Source organism: Salmo salar, chromosome ssa24 (genome assembly GCF_905237065.1).
Source record: "Salmo salar chromosome ssa24, Ssal_v3.1, whole genome shotgun sequence".
NCBI lineage: Eukaryota > Metazoa > Chordata > Actinopteri > Salmoniformes > Salmonidae > Salmo > Salmo salar.
The window spans coordinates 16,675,541-16,690,542 of NC_059465.1; the positions used below are offsets into that span (position 1 = coordinate 16,675,541).

General features: G+C 45.0%; 1 protein-coding gene across 1 annotated transcript in view; it reads left to right on the top strand.

The window, feature by feature from the left end:
- Positions 1–15,002, top strand: part of dnah10 (dynein axonemal heavy chain 10) — a 61,090-nt gene that overhangs the window by 34,895 nt on the left and 11,193 nt on the right. Inside the window, exons 40-57 of the mRNA XM_014170678.2 lie at positions 4,072–4,207; positions 4,665–4,787; positions 4,895–5,026; positions 5,336–5,552; positions 5,673–5,792; positions 5,978–6,123; positions 6,282–6,434; positions 6,932–7,192; positions 7,308–7,480; positions 7,599–7,692; positions 7,822–7,989; positions 8,177–8,365; positions 8,576–8,747; positions 8,851–9,054; positions 9,142–9,222; positions 9,365–9,562; positions 9,730–9,891; positions 10,120–10,294. Coding sequence (XP_014026153.2) covers positions 4,072–4,207; positions 4,665–4,787; positions 4,895–5,026; positions 5,336–5,552; positions 5,673–5,792; positions 5,978–6,123; positions 6,282–6,434; positions 6,932–7,192; positions 7,308–7,480; positions 7,599–7,692; positions 7,822–7,989; positions 8,177–8,365; positions 8,576–8,747; positions 8,851–9,054; positions 9,142–9,222; positions 9,365–9,562; positions 9,730–9,891; positions 10,120–10,294 — 2,904 coding nt within the window. The remainder of the gene's footprint in view (positions 1–4,071; positions 4,208–4,664; positions 4,788–4,894; positions 5,027–5,335; positions 5,553–5,672; positions 5,793–5,977; positions 6,124–6,281; positions 6,435–6,931; positions 7,193–7,307; positions 7,481–7,598; positions 7,693–7,821; positions 7,990–8,176; positions 8,366–8,575; positions 8,748–8,850; positions 9,055–9,141; positions 9,223–9,364; positions 9,563–9,729; positions 9,892–10,119; positions 10,295–15,002) is intronic.

A 15,002-nucleotide genomic window follows, 5' to 3' on the forward strand; every position in this document is an offset into this window, starting at 1 on the left:
AAAAGGCACATGACAGCCTGCTTAGAGTTTGCCAAAAGACACCTAAAAACTCTCAGACCATGAGAAACAAGATTCTCTGGTCTGATAAAACCAAGATTGAACTCTTTGGTCTGAATGCCTAGCATCACATATGGAGGAAACCTGGCTCCATCCCTACAGTGAAGCACGGTGGTGGCAGCATCATGCTGTGGGGATGTTTTTCAGCAGCAGGGTGTCACGTCCTGACCCTAGTAAGATGTCATTTTCTATAGTAGAGTAGGTCAGGGTGTGACAGTGGGTGTTTTTGGGTTGTTCTATGTTTTCTATTTCTATGTTTAAGTTCTAGTTTTTCTATTTCTATGTTGGGATTGTTTGGGTTGATCTCTAATTGGAGGCACCTGATCCTCGTTGCCCCTGATTAGAGATCCTATTTAAGTAGGGGTTTTTCTTCCTGTGTTTTGTGGGTAGTTGTTTTCTGTTTAGTGTATGTCACCTGACGGAACTGTTGTCCGTCGGTTTGTTGTTTTGTTTAAGTATATTCATTAAAAGTAAATATGAGCACTCTACACGCTGCGCCTTGGTCCCCTTTATATGACCCGCATTACGGAACTATCCACCATGATTGGATCAAGCGCCGTGCCCGGGCAGAAATGGACACCTGGTCACATCAGGAGTGGATTGAGAGGAGAGACTAGACTTGGGGCCAGGTAATCGAGCGATATCGGAGCCTACCTGGGAAGAACAAGAGGCAGCCCCCAAAACATTTTGGAGCATGTGCTTGCCTCTCGCACTCTCTCTCCAGTGCAAATCCATAGCACAGTACATCCTGTGCCTGCTCCTTGCGCTCTCCCTCCAGTGCGCATCCATAACCCAGTACGGCCGGTGCCTGCTTTGAGCACTCGGTCCTCAGTGTGTCTCCCCAGTCCGGTGAGACCGGTTCCTGCTCCTCATACAAAGCCTCCAGTGATAATCGATGGTCCAACGCCTGTAGAGATAATCCATGGCACTAAGCCTCTAGTGATGATCCATGGTCCGGAGACTGTAGGGATATTCCATGGCACAAAGCCTGAAGAGGTAATCCATGGCCCGGAACCTGAATAAGTAATCCTTAGCAAAAAGCCTGGAGGGCTTATAAATGGTCCGGAGCCTGTAGGGATAAACCATGGCACGAAGCCTGTAGGAATAATCCATGGCCCGGTACCTGTACAGATAATCCATGGTAAGAAGCCTCCAGTGATGATCCTTGGCGCGGAACCTGTAGAGATGATCCATGGCATGGAGCCAGCAGCAACGGTCACTAGTCCGGAACCTATTATGACGCTCCCCAGTCCCGAGCCTCCAGCGGCGGTCCGCAGCCCGGAGTCTCCAACGGCGGTCCGCAGCCCGGAGTCTCCAGCGGCGGTCCGCAGCCCGGAGTCTCCAGCGGCGGTCCGCAGCCCGGAGTCTCCAGCGGCGGTCCGCAGCCCGGAGTCTCCAGCGGCGGTCCGCAGCCCGGAGTCTTCAGCGGCGGCCCGCAGCCCGGAGTCTCCAGCGGCAGCCCGGAGTCTCCAGCGGTGGCCCGCAACCCGGAGCCTCCAGCGGCGGCCCGCAGCCCGGAACCTCCAGCAGCGGCCCGCAGCCTGGAACCTCCAGCAATGATCTACAGTCCGGTTCCTTCGACGACGATCCACCGTTAGGTGGTAATAAAGCAGAAGGCACTGTGTATATACAGTACCAGTCAAAAGTTTGGTCCCACCTACTCAGATTCTTCAAAGTAGCCACCCTTTGCCTTGATGACAGCTTTGCGCACGGTTGGCATTCTCTCAACCAGCTTCATGAGGTAGTCACCTGGAATGCATTATCATTAGAGTTACCAGCCTCAGAAATTGCAGCCCAAATAGATGCTTCACAGAGTTCAAGTAACAGTCATATCTTCACTCTAATGAACTTATGAACTGTTCAGAGGAGACTGCGTGAATCAGGCCTTCATGGTCGAATTGCTGCAAAGAAACGACTACTAAAGGACACCAATAAGAAGAAGAGACTTGCTTCGACCAAGAAACCACGAGCAATGGACATTAGACCGGTGGAAATCTGTCCTTTGGTCTGATGTGTCCAAATTTGAGTTTTTGGTTACAACCCTGTGTCTTTGTGAGACGCAGAGTAGGTGAACGGATGATCTCTGCATGTGTAGTTCCCACTGAAGCATGGAGGAGTAGGTGTGATGGTGTGGGGGTGCTTTGCTGGTGACACTGTTATTTATTTAGAATTCGAGGCACACTTAACCAACATGGCTACCACAGCATTCTGCAGCGATACGCCATGCCATCTGGTTTGCGCTTAGTGGGACTATCATTCGTTTTTCAACAGGACAATGACCCAAAACACACCTCCAGGCTGTGTAAGGGCTATTTGACCAAGAAGGAGAGTGATGGAATTCTGCATCAGATGACCTGGCCTCCCCAATCAACCAACCTCAACCCAATTGAGATGGTTTGGGATGAGTTGGACCTCAGAGTGAAGGAAAAGCAGCCAACAAGTTGTAATGGGGTGAGTGACTGGTTGTCAGGAAGTCAGGCGCAGGAGAGCAGAGATGGGTGATAACAGGAGAACTTTAATATACACCCTGGCCCAAAGGCACAGGCGAGGCAGCACAAAACACAACCACGGTAGCATGAACCGGATTAAACAAAACAAACAAACCTAGGTTTGAAACAAACCTAGCGCAAGCCAGCCTGTGGCGTAACACCCTACACAAAGAACAATTCCACACACAGACATGGGGGAAACAGAGGGTAATATACATTTAGTCTGATGAGGGAATGTGAACCAGGTGTGCGGGAAAACAAGACAAAACAAATGGAAAATGAAAGGTGGAGCGGCGATGGCTAGAAAGAAGACCGGTGACGCCGAACGCCGCCTGAACAAGGAGAGGGACCGACTTCGGCGGAAGTCGTGACACAAGTGCTCAGCATATGTGGGAACTCCTTCAAGATGATTGGATAAGCATTCCAGGTGACTACCTCATGAAGCTGGTTGAGAGAATGCCAAGAGTGTTCAAAGCTATCATCAAGGCAAAGGGTGGCTACTTTGAAGAATCTAAAATCTATAATGTCTTATGATTCGTTTTTTGGGTTACTACATGATTCCAAATAGTTATTTCATAGTTTTGATGTCTTCACTATTATTCTACAGAATATATATTATTTTACACTAATACAATTGCTCTATTTTCATGTCATCTGACCATAGCACCAGTTCCAATCCAAGTGCCAATGCCATTTAGCAAACTCCAGGCGTTTACATTTGTTGGAGGACATGAAAATAGAGCTCTTTGGCCACGCACACCAGTAAGGAAATAAGGATGCGCAAGCAGAAAAGAACCGAATACTATTACCTACTGTAAAATATAGTGGTTTATCTTTAATTTTATGGGGCTATTTTGCAACCACTGGTCCTGGGGCCCTTGTTAATGTTTATGGCAGTATGAACTTTACCCAGTACCTAGATAAAAACCTGGTTGCCTCTGCCAGTAGGCTGAAACTTGTCCGCAAGTGGATCGTCCAGCAAGACAATAACCCCAAGCACACATCAAAATCTACAAATCAATTATTAATTGACCACAAAATCAGCATTTTGCAATGGCCATCTCAGTCTCTGGACTTCAACCCCTTTGAAAACCTGTGGTTTGAATTGAAGTGGGTAGTCCAAAAGCGCAGACAATGGATATCAAGGGTCTGAAAATATTATTTATGGAGGAATGGTCTGAGATCCCTTCCAATGTGTTCTCCAATCTCATAAAACATTTTAGAAAAAGGTTCAGTGCCGTTATCCTTGCAAGGTGAGGTATGGAAAGGTATTGAAAACAGGGGTGCCAATAATTTTGACCCCCATCTTTTTGAGAAAAAAAATATTACTTGTTAAACAAAATACATTTTTCTGAGCAATTGTATTAGTATAAAATAATATGATTACCTTTTTTTTTGCGTTCAATAAAGCACAGTATTTGTATTATTAATTTTTTCAGTATTTTTTGCTCATCTTTATCAAGGGTGGCAATAATTTGGGACCTGACTGTATTTCTCTTGTTGCCACATGAACCCTTCCCTACAGGTACATCCTGTTTGATGGGGATGTGGATGCTCTGTGGGTGGAGAACATGAACTCAGTAATGGATGATAACAAGCTGCTCACCCTGGCCAATGGAGAGAGAATACGCCTGCAGAACCACTGTGCTATGCTATTTGAGGTTTGTCACTAATATCACTATAGTCTCTTCAGACCACACCTTACTTGCACAGTTGTTAAAGGAATAGTGTACCCAAATTACAAAATTACACACGTTTGTGGCTCAAATCCCATTCAAGTCATGGGACCCATGTTAGCATTTTTCGCACATCATGTTCAAATCATCTATAAGTGACTTTGTTGAGCTTCACAATCAATTTTAGATACTTGTGAAAAATTTGGACGTGATGCGCGAAAAAAAATGATATCGGTCCCATGACTTGAAGGGGATTTGTGCCACGAATTCTAAAATGTTAGCATGTGGAAACTAAATAAAAGCATGAATTTTTGTCATACCTTGTCCATAGACTGCTTACAGGGTAAGGAAGTCAATGTGTCATTTTGTAATTTGGGTGAACTGTCACTTGAAGAATTTCTCAATGCGAATCGTAAATACATTTGTCCATCATGTGTTGTAGGTTGGAGATCTGCAGTATGCCTCTCCTGCTACAGTTTCTCGCTGTGGGATGGTGTTTGTGGACCCCAAAAATCTTCGCTATACTCCCTACTGGCAGAAATGGGTCAGCAACAGACCTCCAAAGGTAAGGAACATGACACAGTAAAATGCATAAAGGTTTTATCCTTTCAGCTTTATAAAAATTGATGTTGAAATGTCTCATCTTGCATTTGCTTGTCTTTTCCTGGACAGGAACAACCACACCTGGAGAAGCTGTTTGTAAAGTACGTGCCCAGCACTATCGACATGATAGTGGAGGGTATTGTTGACGGCAAACAGGTGGAGAAACTGAAGACCATCGTCCCTCAGACTGATCTCAACATGGTTGGTACAGCTTGGCCTTCTCGTGTGTTATAACATGAGTGTTATAACATGTTCCTAATTATATTTACCCAAATGTAATCTCATGAACAGAATCAGAATTTCCTGCAACAAAATCAGTTTCTGTATCACCTACCTAAGATTGGATCCAGCAAACTTCTTACTCTACATTTCTAGTTCCATAGTCCATTTTCATGATGTGTCTGTCTGTCTGTCTGTCTGTCTGTCTGTCTGTCTGTCTGTCTGTCTGTCTGTCTGTCTGTCTGTCTGTCTGTCTGTCTGTCTGTCTGTCTGTCTGTCTGTCGTGTCCAGGTGATGCAGTTGTCCATGATGCTAGATGCCCTGCTGGAGACAGAGGTCTATGATGCTGATGTTCTGGAGTGTTTCTTCCTGGAGGCGCTGTATTGCTCTCTGGGGGCATGCCTACTGGACAACAGACGGGCCAAATTTGATGACTTTGTAAAGAAACTGTCCAGCTTGACCACTGGTCATGATGAGAAGGCTCTTGCTGGACCTGGAGAGATTCCAGGTGAGAGAGGCACTGTCCAAGCCAAGGGTCAAATAGTCATACTTCAATCTGTATCCAGCTATTAGATACCCAAAACTACAAGTTATTCATAAAATGAATGGTTGGGATGTCCGTCCACAGGTTACCTGCCAACTCTGTACGATTTCCATTTTGATGGGACCAAGAAGAAGTGGGTTACCTGGAGCTCCCTGGTCACCAAATATGTTCACAGCCCTGATGTGAAGTTCATCGATATCCTGGGTAAAGCATCAATGCATGTGTGCTCAGCAAAAAACAAATAAATAAATCATCCACTAGATTCCTACAGATACCACATGTACCCTTTTTTCCAACCTCACTTTCATTTTCCAACCTCCCCTCTTTCTCCTTCCTCTCTCTCCATCTATTTCTCTCAATCTCTATCTCCATCTCTCTCTCTCTTACAGTCCCTACTGTGGACACCACGCGAGCCAGTTGGCTACTGGAGCAGATGGTGAAGATCAAGAGGCCTGTAGTTCTGGTGGGAGAGTCTGGCACCTCCAAGACAGCCACTACTCAGAATTTCCTGAAGAACCTCAACATGGACACTACTGTGAGTTTACAACAGGATGTCACAGAGACACAGACAGAGCCCATGACACTGAAATGACAACCTATTCCCTATATAGTGCACTACTTTTGACCAGGGCCCATTTAGGACACACACCATGTGTATTAACTATGTTTAATGTTGCTTCTTTGTGTCTCCAGATGATGCTGACCATTAACTTCTCATCACGGACCACCTCCATGGACCTCCAGAGGAACCTTGAGGCCAGCGTGGAGAAGAGGACAAAGGAGATATACGGCCCTCCAATGGGTAAAAGACTGCTGGTCTTTATGGATGACCTCAACATGCCCAGGGTAGGTACCTGCCTGCACTTCTCTAGCTCCCCATCACCCTCTCTTCCATCCCTCAACCTTCATCCTTTACATGTGTGTCTGTGTTAATGTAGGTTAGCGTGTTTGTTTGTCTCGTTGATTGTATGTTGGTATGTCATTGTACCTGTTGTCACGGTTGTTGGGATAGACGGACCAAGGCGCAGCGTGATTCGAGTTCCACATCTTTTATTTGTGAAACTTAAACAAAACAATAAACAAACAACGACCGTGAAGTAACAGAGCGCGCATCAGCACTCAACAAAACAATATCCCACAACCCAGGTGGGAACAATGGAGAACTTAAGTATGATCCCCAATTAGAGACAACGAACATCTGCTGCCTCTAATTGGGAACCATACCAAGAGCACCAACAAAGAAATGAAAAGACTAGAACACCCCCTAGTCACGCCCTAACCTACAACACCATAGAGAACCAAGGGCTGTCTATGGTCAGGGCGTGACACCTGTGTCCTATCAGGTGGATGATTATGGGACCCAGCAGCCCATTGCCCTGCTGAAGCTGCTGTTGGACCGAGGAGGCATGTATGACAGAGGGAAGGAGCTGAACTACAAAGTTCTGAAGGACCTAGGCTTCATCGCAGCCATGGGCAAGGCAGGAGGTGGGAGGAACGAGGTGGACACCCGCTTCATCTCCCTCTTTAGTGTCTTCAACATCCCCTTCCCAGACGAGGACTCCCTCCATCTTATCTACTCCTCCATCCTCAAGGGACACACCATGGTGAGACGCACTGTCACACGTTTTAAGATGCAGCTGTTACCACCAAAAACAGCATTACCACACATTAATTATTGTATGAAATGACTTGATTGAACTCTAACCATTTAAACCGTAGCCGTTTGAGGAGTGCATCCAGAAGATGTGTGACAAGCTGACTATCTGCACTCTGGAGCTGTACAAGAACATCATCAAAGACCTGCCGCCCACGCCATCCAAGTTCCACTACATCTTCAACCTCAGGGACCTGTCCAGAGTCTACAACGGCCTGGTCCTCACCAACGCTGAGAGGTCTTAAACATTACCCTCGGTTGAATCTAAATAACATGTGTTAAGAAGATGTTGCTAACACCTAGAAGCTCATGTTAAGTGTTGTCATGTTTAGTCTCTGAGCGTTTCTCTTCTGTAGGTTTCTGACGGTCACCCAGTTTGTGCGTGTGTGGAGGAACGAGTGCCTGAGGGTGTTCCATGACAGGCTCATCAATGAAATAGACAAAGCCCTGGTACGTTCATCTGCATGGTTCTGTTCTGCTTAATCATGAAAAATGTATTAATGACTTTACAGTAACTTCCTCTTACTATATTGTACTTGTTTTCCATTCTCATCTGTCCCCTGTCTTGTTGTCTCTCAGGTCCAGGGCCATATAAAGAACCTGATAGATGAGCACTTTAAGTCAGACTTGGAGTCTGCCATGAGGGACCCCATCCTGTTTGGTGACTACAGAACTGCCCTCAACGAGTCTGAGCCACGCGTCTATGAGGACATACAGGACTATGACGCTTCCAAAGCCTTGTTCCAGGTACTCAGAAGTTGGGATGATGACTTTCAAACGTGTGTTTGATTTTTACATTTATAATTGCCCCTTGTCACCTGTACTAGGCAAAATTGAACGGCACCCTTTTTTCAATATGTTCAAAATATCACAACTTTACTGTTTGCCCAGTCTCAAGCCTTTGTCTCGTTGCTAACCTGTCAATGCTCTGTAGGAGATCCTGGAGGAGTACAATGAGAACAAGACCAAGATGAAACTGGTTCTGTTTGACGACGCCCTGGAGCACCTGACAAGAGTGCACCGCATCATCAGGATGGACCGCGGCCACGCCCTGCTGGTGGGGGTTGGCGGCTCCGGGAAGCAGTCCCTTACCAAGCTGGCCGCATTCACCGCAGGCTGCGAGGTCAGCCAGACACATCTCTGCGTCCCAACTGGCACCCTATTCCCTATATAGTGTACTACTTTTGCTCTGGACAAAAGTAGTGCACTATATAGGGAATAGAGTGCCAGTTGAGACACATCCATCATCTGCTACTGCTCATATGGGAGGAGGCCTTTAATTTGAGACACCAGAAAGATACCTTCTTATATGGACTGTTGTTTGCCTCTCCAGGTGTTTGAGATTACACTGAGCAGAGGCTACTCAGAGACCAACCTCCGTGAGGACCTGAAGATCCTGTATCTGAAGCTGGGCATTGAGGACAAGAAGACGGTTTTCCTCTTCACTGATGCCCACGTGGCTGAGGAGGGCTTCCTGGAACTCATCAACAATATGCTCACCTCGGGTAAAAACTTGAGCATACACCATCCCAAATGCCACCCTATTCCCTAGATAATGCACTACTTTGGACCAGATTCTGCAGTCAGACTAACCCTCTGTGTGTGCAGGCATGGTCCCTGCTCTGTTCCCAGATGATGAGAAAGAGATGGTGCTGAACCAGCTCCGTGATGAGGCCATGAAGATGGGCTCTGGCCCATCCAAGGAGAGCGTGTGGCAGTACTTTGTCAACAAGAGTGCCAACAACCTGCACATTGTCCTGGGAATGTCCCCTGTGGGAGACACCCTGAGGACACGCTGCAGGAACTTCCCAGGTACACAACCCTTCACTACCATTCACTTGGCTTTGTCTACTGTCTGAAGAGTTTATGTTATTGCTCCTTGTCTCATTTATGTCACAGGGCTGGTGAACAACACTGGTATTGACTGGTTCCTGCCCTGGCCTCCTCAGGCTCTGCATGCTGTGGCTCAGTCTTTCCTGGGTATGGAATCACAGATTCACACTTCCACCACCACTACAATGTACTAAAATTGTACAATCGATACATTTATCACTGACTCTGATTAGGGTGTTTATACAAGCTTTATAGTGGTGCAACTGAACCCATCAATGTCATGCCACAGGTGAGAGTCCGATGATCCCTGAGAGGCACTCGGCAGCCGTAATTGCTCACGTGTGTATGGTGCACGGCTCGGTGGGTGACTACAGCAAGATGTTCCTGCAGAAGCTCAGACGCAGCAACTACGTCACCCCCAAGAACTACCTGGACTTCATCAGCACCTACGCCAACCTCCTGGAGGACAAGGACCAATACATCCTGGGTAACAGGGAGCACAGAGTGGGAGAAATATCAAGCCTAATGAAAGAGCCTTGGTTTCCCTGCTACTGCTGTGCTGTATTGCACTGGTATTTGTGTTTTTTTTGTGTGTGTGCCTGCGTGTGAGAGATAGTAAAGTTGTCTCCCTCTGTCCCTCGCGTGGTGTCCCAGCTCAGTGTAAGCGTCTGGAGGGTGGTCTGGATAAGCTGAAGGAGGCCAGTGTGCAGCTGGCTGAGCTCAACATCAAGCTGGCAGAGCAGAAGGTGGTTCTAGCAGAGAAATCCTCTGCCTGTGAGATCCTACTGCAGGAGATCGCCACCAACACCACCGTGGGTCAGTGCAGTCAACACAGCATTAGGCTGAGTTCCAAATGTAACCCTTTCCATATACCCTATTCCCTATTTAGTGCATTACTTATGACCAGGGCTCATACCGTAATGCACTATATAGGGAATCTGGTGCCATTTGGGAAGAGCCTTAAGACACGTTCGCTGTACCCATACCGTGTTAATCATAGCCCACAGGGCAGCACAAGAAAACATAACTCTCCTTCTTGTGTAGCTGAGGAGAAGAAGAAGCTGGCGGAGGACAAAGCCAAGGAGATTGAGGAGCAGAACAAGGTGATCGCTGTGGAGAAGAGGGATGCTGAGAGCTCATTGGCTGAGGCCCTGCCTGCTCTGGAGGCAGCCCGCATCGCCCTGCAGAGCCTGGACAAGTCTGACGTCACTGAGATCAGGTGCCCCTCCCTGCCTTCCCCCCTCTGTGCTCCACTGCACCCACCTGGTTGGTTCTGTGTCCCACAAGTTAAACAGAGGTGTGTCACAAATGGCACCCTATTCACTATATAGTGCACTACTTTTGACTCTGCACTATATAGGGAATAGAGTGTAATTTGGGAGGCACCCATAATGTAGTGGTTACACTCATCAGACAGATCAGACAGTCTGGGCCAGGAGTCAGCAGTCTGGTTCTGATGGAGTGTCACGTTGTCATCTGGCCCCTTCCCCGGCCCTTGGCTCCCTGGAAAATAGGAAAATGTTGTCATAGGAAAATTACAGATGGTGATTTTGGGAAATGTCTTATGTTGATTAATGGAACAAGTTACTCAGTGGCTTTAAAGCTTACACAGAGCAGACCTCCAGGAGCAGGACTGAACTGAACACACCTGGTCCAAACCACTAACCTCATAGATAGAGAAGGCAGCTTTGGTTAGACACAAATCAATAAAAACATATAACAAAAAACACAAATCAAATACGTCATTCCCACACTTCAAAAACATTCACTGGGAATAGGTTTCGAGTTTTTAATCCATCTGTTGAAGGAGGATGTAAGTATGAACCTAGTGTGACCTATGCTTTTTTACGTGATCCTTATCCTAATTCATAGAAAACTCAATTTCAACACTCCAAAGAAAATACAGTGCCTTGACATTTTCCACATTTTGTTATTACAAGGTGGGATTAAAATGGATTTAATTATCATTTTTTGTCAACGATCTACACAAAATACTCACTGTCAATATGATAAGATTTGTAAAAAAAATGAAATAGGAAAAATAAAACACTAATATATCTTAATGACACTAATATACAGTTGAAGTCAGTTTACATACACTTAGGTTGGAGTCATTAAAACTCTTTTTTTCAAATACTCCATAAATTTCTTGTTCACAAACTATAGTTTTGGCAAGTCAGTTAGGACATCTACTTTGTGTATGACACAAGTAATTTTTCCAACAATTGTTTACAGACAGATTATTTCACTTATAATTCACGGTATCACAATTCCAGTGGGTCAGAAGTTTACATACACTAAGTTGACTGTGCCTTTAAACAGCTTTGAACATTCCAGAAAATGATGTCATGGCTTTAGAAGCTTCTGATAGGCTAATTGACATCATATAAGTCAATTGGAGGTGTACCTGTGGATGTATTTCAAGGCCTACCTTCAAACTCAGTGCCTCTTTGCTTGACATCATGGGGAAATCAGCCAAGACCTCGGAAAGAAAATTGTAGACCTCCACAAGTCTGGTTCATCCTTGGGAGCAATTTCCAAACGCCTGAAGGTACCACATTCATCTGTACAAACAATAGTAAGCAAGTATAAACACCATGGGACCACGCAGCCGTCATACCGCTCAGGAACGAGACGCGTTCTGTCTCCTAGAGATGAACGTACTTTGATGCGAAAAGTGCAAATCAATCCCAGAACAACAGCAAAGGACCTTGTGAAGATGCTGGAGGAAACAGGTACAAAAGTATCTATATCCACAGTAAAACAAGTCCTATATCGACATAACCTGAAATGCCGCTCAGCAAGGAAGAAGCCACTGCTCCAAAACCGGCATAAAAAATCCAGACTACGGTTTGCAACTGCACATGGGGACAAAGATTGTGCTTTTTGGAGAAATGTCCACAAAAATAGAACTGTTTGGCCATAATGACCATCATTATGTTTGGAGGAAAAAGAGGGAAGCTTGCAAGCTGAAGAACACCATCCCAACCGGGAAGCATGGGGGTGGCAGCATCCTGTTGTGGGGGTGCTTTGCTGCAGGAGGGACTGGTGCACTTCACAAAATAGATGGCATCATGAGGAAGGAAAATTATGTGGATATATTGAAGCAACATCTCAAGACATCAGTCAGGAAGTTAAAGCTTGGTCGCAAATGGGTCTTCCAAATGGACAATGACCCCAAGCATACTTCCAAAGTTGTGGCAAAATGGCTTAAGGACAACAAAATCAAGGTATTGGACAATTGGAGTGGCCATCACAATGCCCTGACCTCAATCCTGTAGAAAATTTGTGGGCAGAACTGAAAAAAACGTGTGCGAGCAAGGGAGCCTACAAACCTGACTCAATTACACCAGCTCTGTCAGGAGGAATGGGCCAAAATTCACCCAACTTATTGTGGGAAGCTTGTGGAAGGCTACCCGAAGCGTTTAACCCAAGTTAAACAATTTAAAGGCAATGCTACCAAATACTAATTGAGTGTTTGTAAATTTCTGACCCACTGGGAATGTGATGAAAGAAATAAACGCTGAAATAAATCCTTCTCTCTACTATTATTCTGACATTTCACATTTTTTAAATAAAGTGGTGATCCTAACTGACCTAAAACAGGGAATATTTACTAGGATTAAATGTCAGTAATTGTGAAAAAACTGAGTTTGAATGTATTTGGCTAAGGTGTATGTAAACTTCAGACTTCAACTGTATCTTGATGTTAGAATCACCTTTGGCAGGAATTACAGCTGTGAGTCTTTCTGGGTAAGTCTCAAAGAGCTTTGCACACCTGGATTGTACAATAAATCAAATCAAATCAAATGTATTTATATAGCCCTTCGTACATCAGCTGATATCTCAAAGTGCTGTACAGAAACCCAGCCTAAAACCCCAAATAGCAAGCAATGCATGTGAAAGAAGCACGGTGGCTAGGAAAAACTCCCTAGGAAAAACTCCCTAGAAAGGCCAAAAACCTAGGAAGAAACCTAGAGAGGAACCAGGCTATGAGGGGTGGCCAGTCCTCTTCTGGCTGTGCCGGGTGGATATTATAACAGAACATGGTCAAGATGTTAAAATGTTCATAAATGACCAGCATGGTCAAATAATAATAATCATAGTAGTTGTCGAGGGTGCAACAAGCACGTCCGGTGAACAGGTCAGGGTTCCATAGCCGCAGGCAGAACAGTTGAAACTGGAGCAGCAGCACGGCCAGGTGGACTGGGAACAGCAAGGAGTCATCATGCCAGGTAGTCCTGAGGCATGGTCCTAGGGCTCAGGTCCTCCGAGAGAAAGAAAGAAAGAGAGAATTAGAGAGAGCATATTTAAATTCACACAGGACACCGGATAAGACAAGAGAAATACTCCAGATGTAACAGACTGGCCCTAGCCCCCCGACACATAAACTACTGCAGCATAAATACTGGAGGCTGAGACAGGAGGGATCAGAAGACACTGTGGCCCCATCCGATGATACCCCTGGACAGGGCCAAACAGGCAGGATATAACCCCACCCACTTTGCCAAAGCACAGCCCCCACACCACTAGAGGGATGTCTCCAACCACCAACTTACCGTCCTAAGTCAAGGCCGAGTATAGCCCACAAAGATCTCCGCCACGGCACAACCCAATAATATTGTCACATTATTATTTAAAACATTCGTCAAGCTCTGTCAAGTTGGTTGATCCTTACTAGACAGCTATTTTCTAGTCTTAACATAGATTTTTGAGCAAATTTAGGTCAAAACTGTAACTAGACCACTCAGGAGCATTCAATGTTGTTTTGGTAAGCAACTCCAGTGTATATTTTTCCTAGTGTTTTAGGTTATTGTCATGCTGAAGGTGAATTTGTCTCCCAGTGTCTGTTAGAAAGTAGACTGAACCAGTTTTCCTTTCGGATTTTGCTTAGCTAGCTCTAATCTGTTTATTTTTATCCTAAAAAAACGTCCTAGTCCTTGCCGATGACAAGCATACCCATAACATGATGCAGCCACCATCATGCTTGAAAATATGAAGAGTGGTACTCAGTGTTGTGTTGGATTTGCGCCTAACATAATGCTTTGTATTTAGCACAAAAAGTTCATTTTTGTTGCCACATTTTTTGAAGTTTTACTTTAGTGTCTTATTGCAAACAGGATGCATGTTTTGGAATACTTTTATTCTGTACAGGCTTCCTTCTTTTCACACTGTCATTTAGGTTAGTATTGTGGAGTAACTACAATATTGTTGATCCATCCTCTTTTTTCTCCTATCACAGCCATTAAACTCTGTAACTGTTTTATAGTCACCATTGCCTCATGGTGAAATCTCTGAGTGGTTTTCGTTCCTCTCCGGCAACTGAGTTAGGAAGGATGCATGTATCTTTGTAGTGACTGGGTGTATTGATACACCATCCAAAGTGTAATTACAAACATCACCGTGCTCAAAGGGATATTCAATGTCTGCTTTTTTTATATTTACCCATCTACCAATAGGTGCCCTTCTTTGCGAGGCACTGGAAAATCTCCCTGGTCTTTGTGGTTGAATCTGTGTTTGAAATTCACTGCTTGACTGAGGGACCTTACAGATAATTGTATGTGTGAGGTACAGAGATGAGGTAGTCATTCAGAAATCATGTTAAACACATTTGAACTCCTGAACTTATTTAGGCTTGCCATAACAAAGGGGTTGAATGCTTATTGACTCGAGACATTTCTGCTTTTCATTTTTTATTAATTTGTAAACATTTCTAAAAACATAACTCCACTTTGACATTATGGGGTTTTGTGTGTAGGCCAGTGACACAAAATCTCAATGAAATATTTTTTTAATTCAGGCTGTAACACCACAAAATGTGTTAAAAGTCAAGGCGTGTTAATACTTTCTGAAGACACTGTAAATCCTGTTTTACAGATCTTGCAGTGCTGTGTCGAGACACTGTATATTTCCCCCTTGGAGAGGTG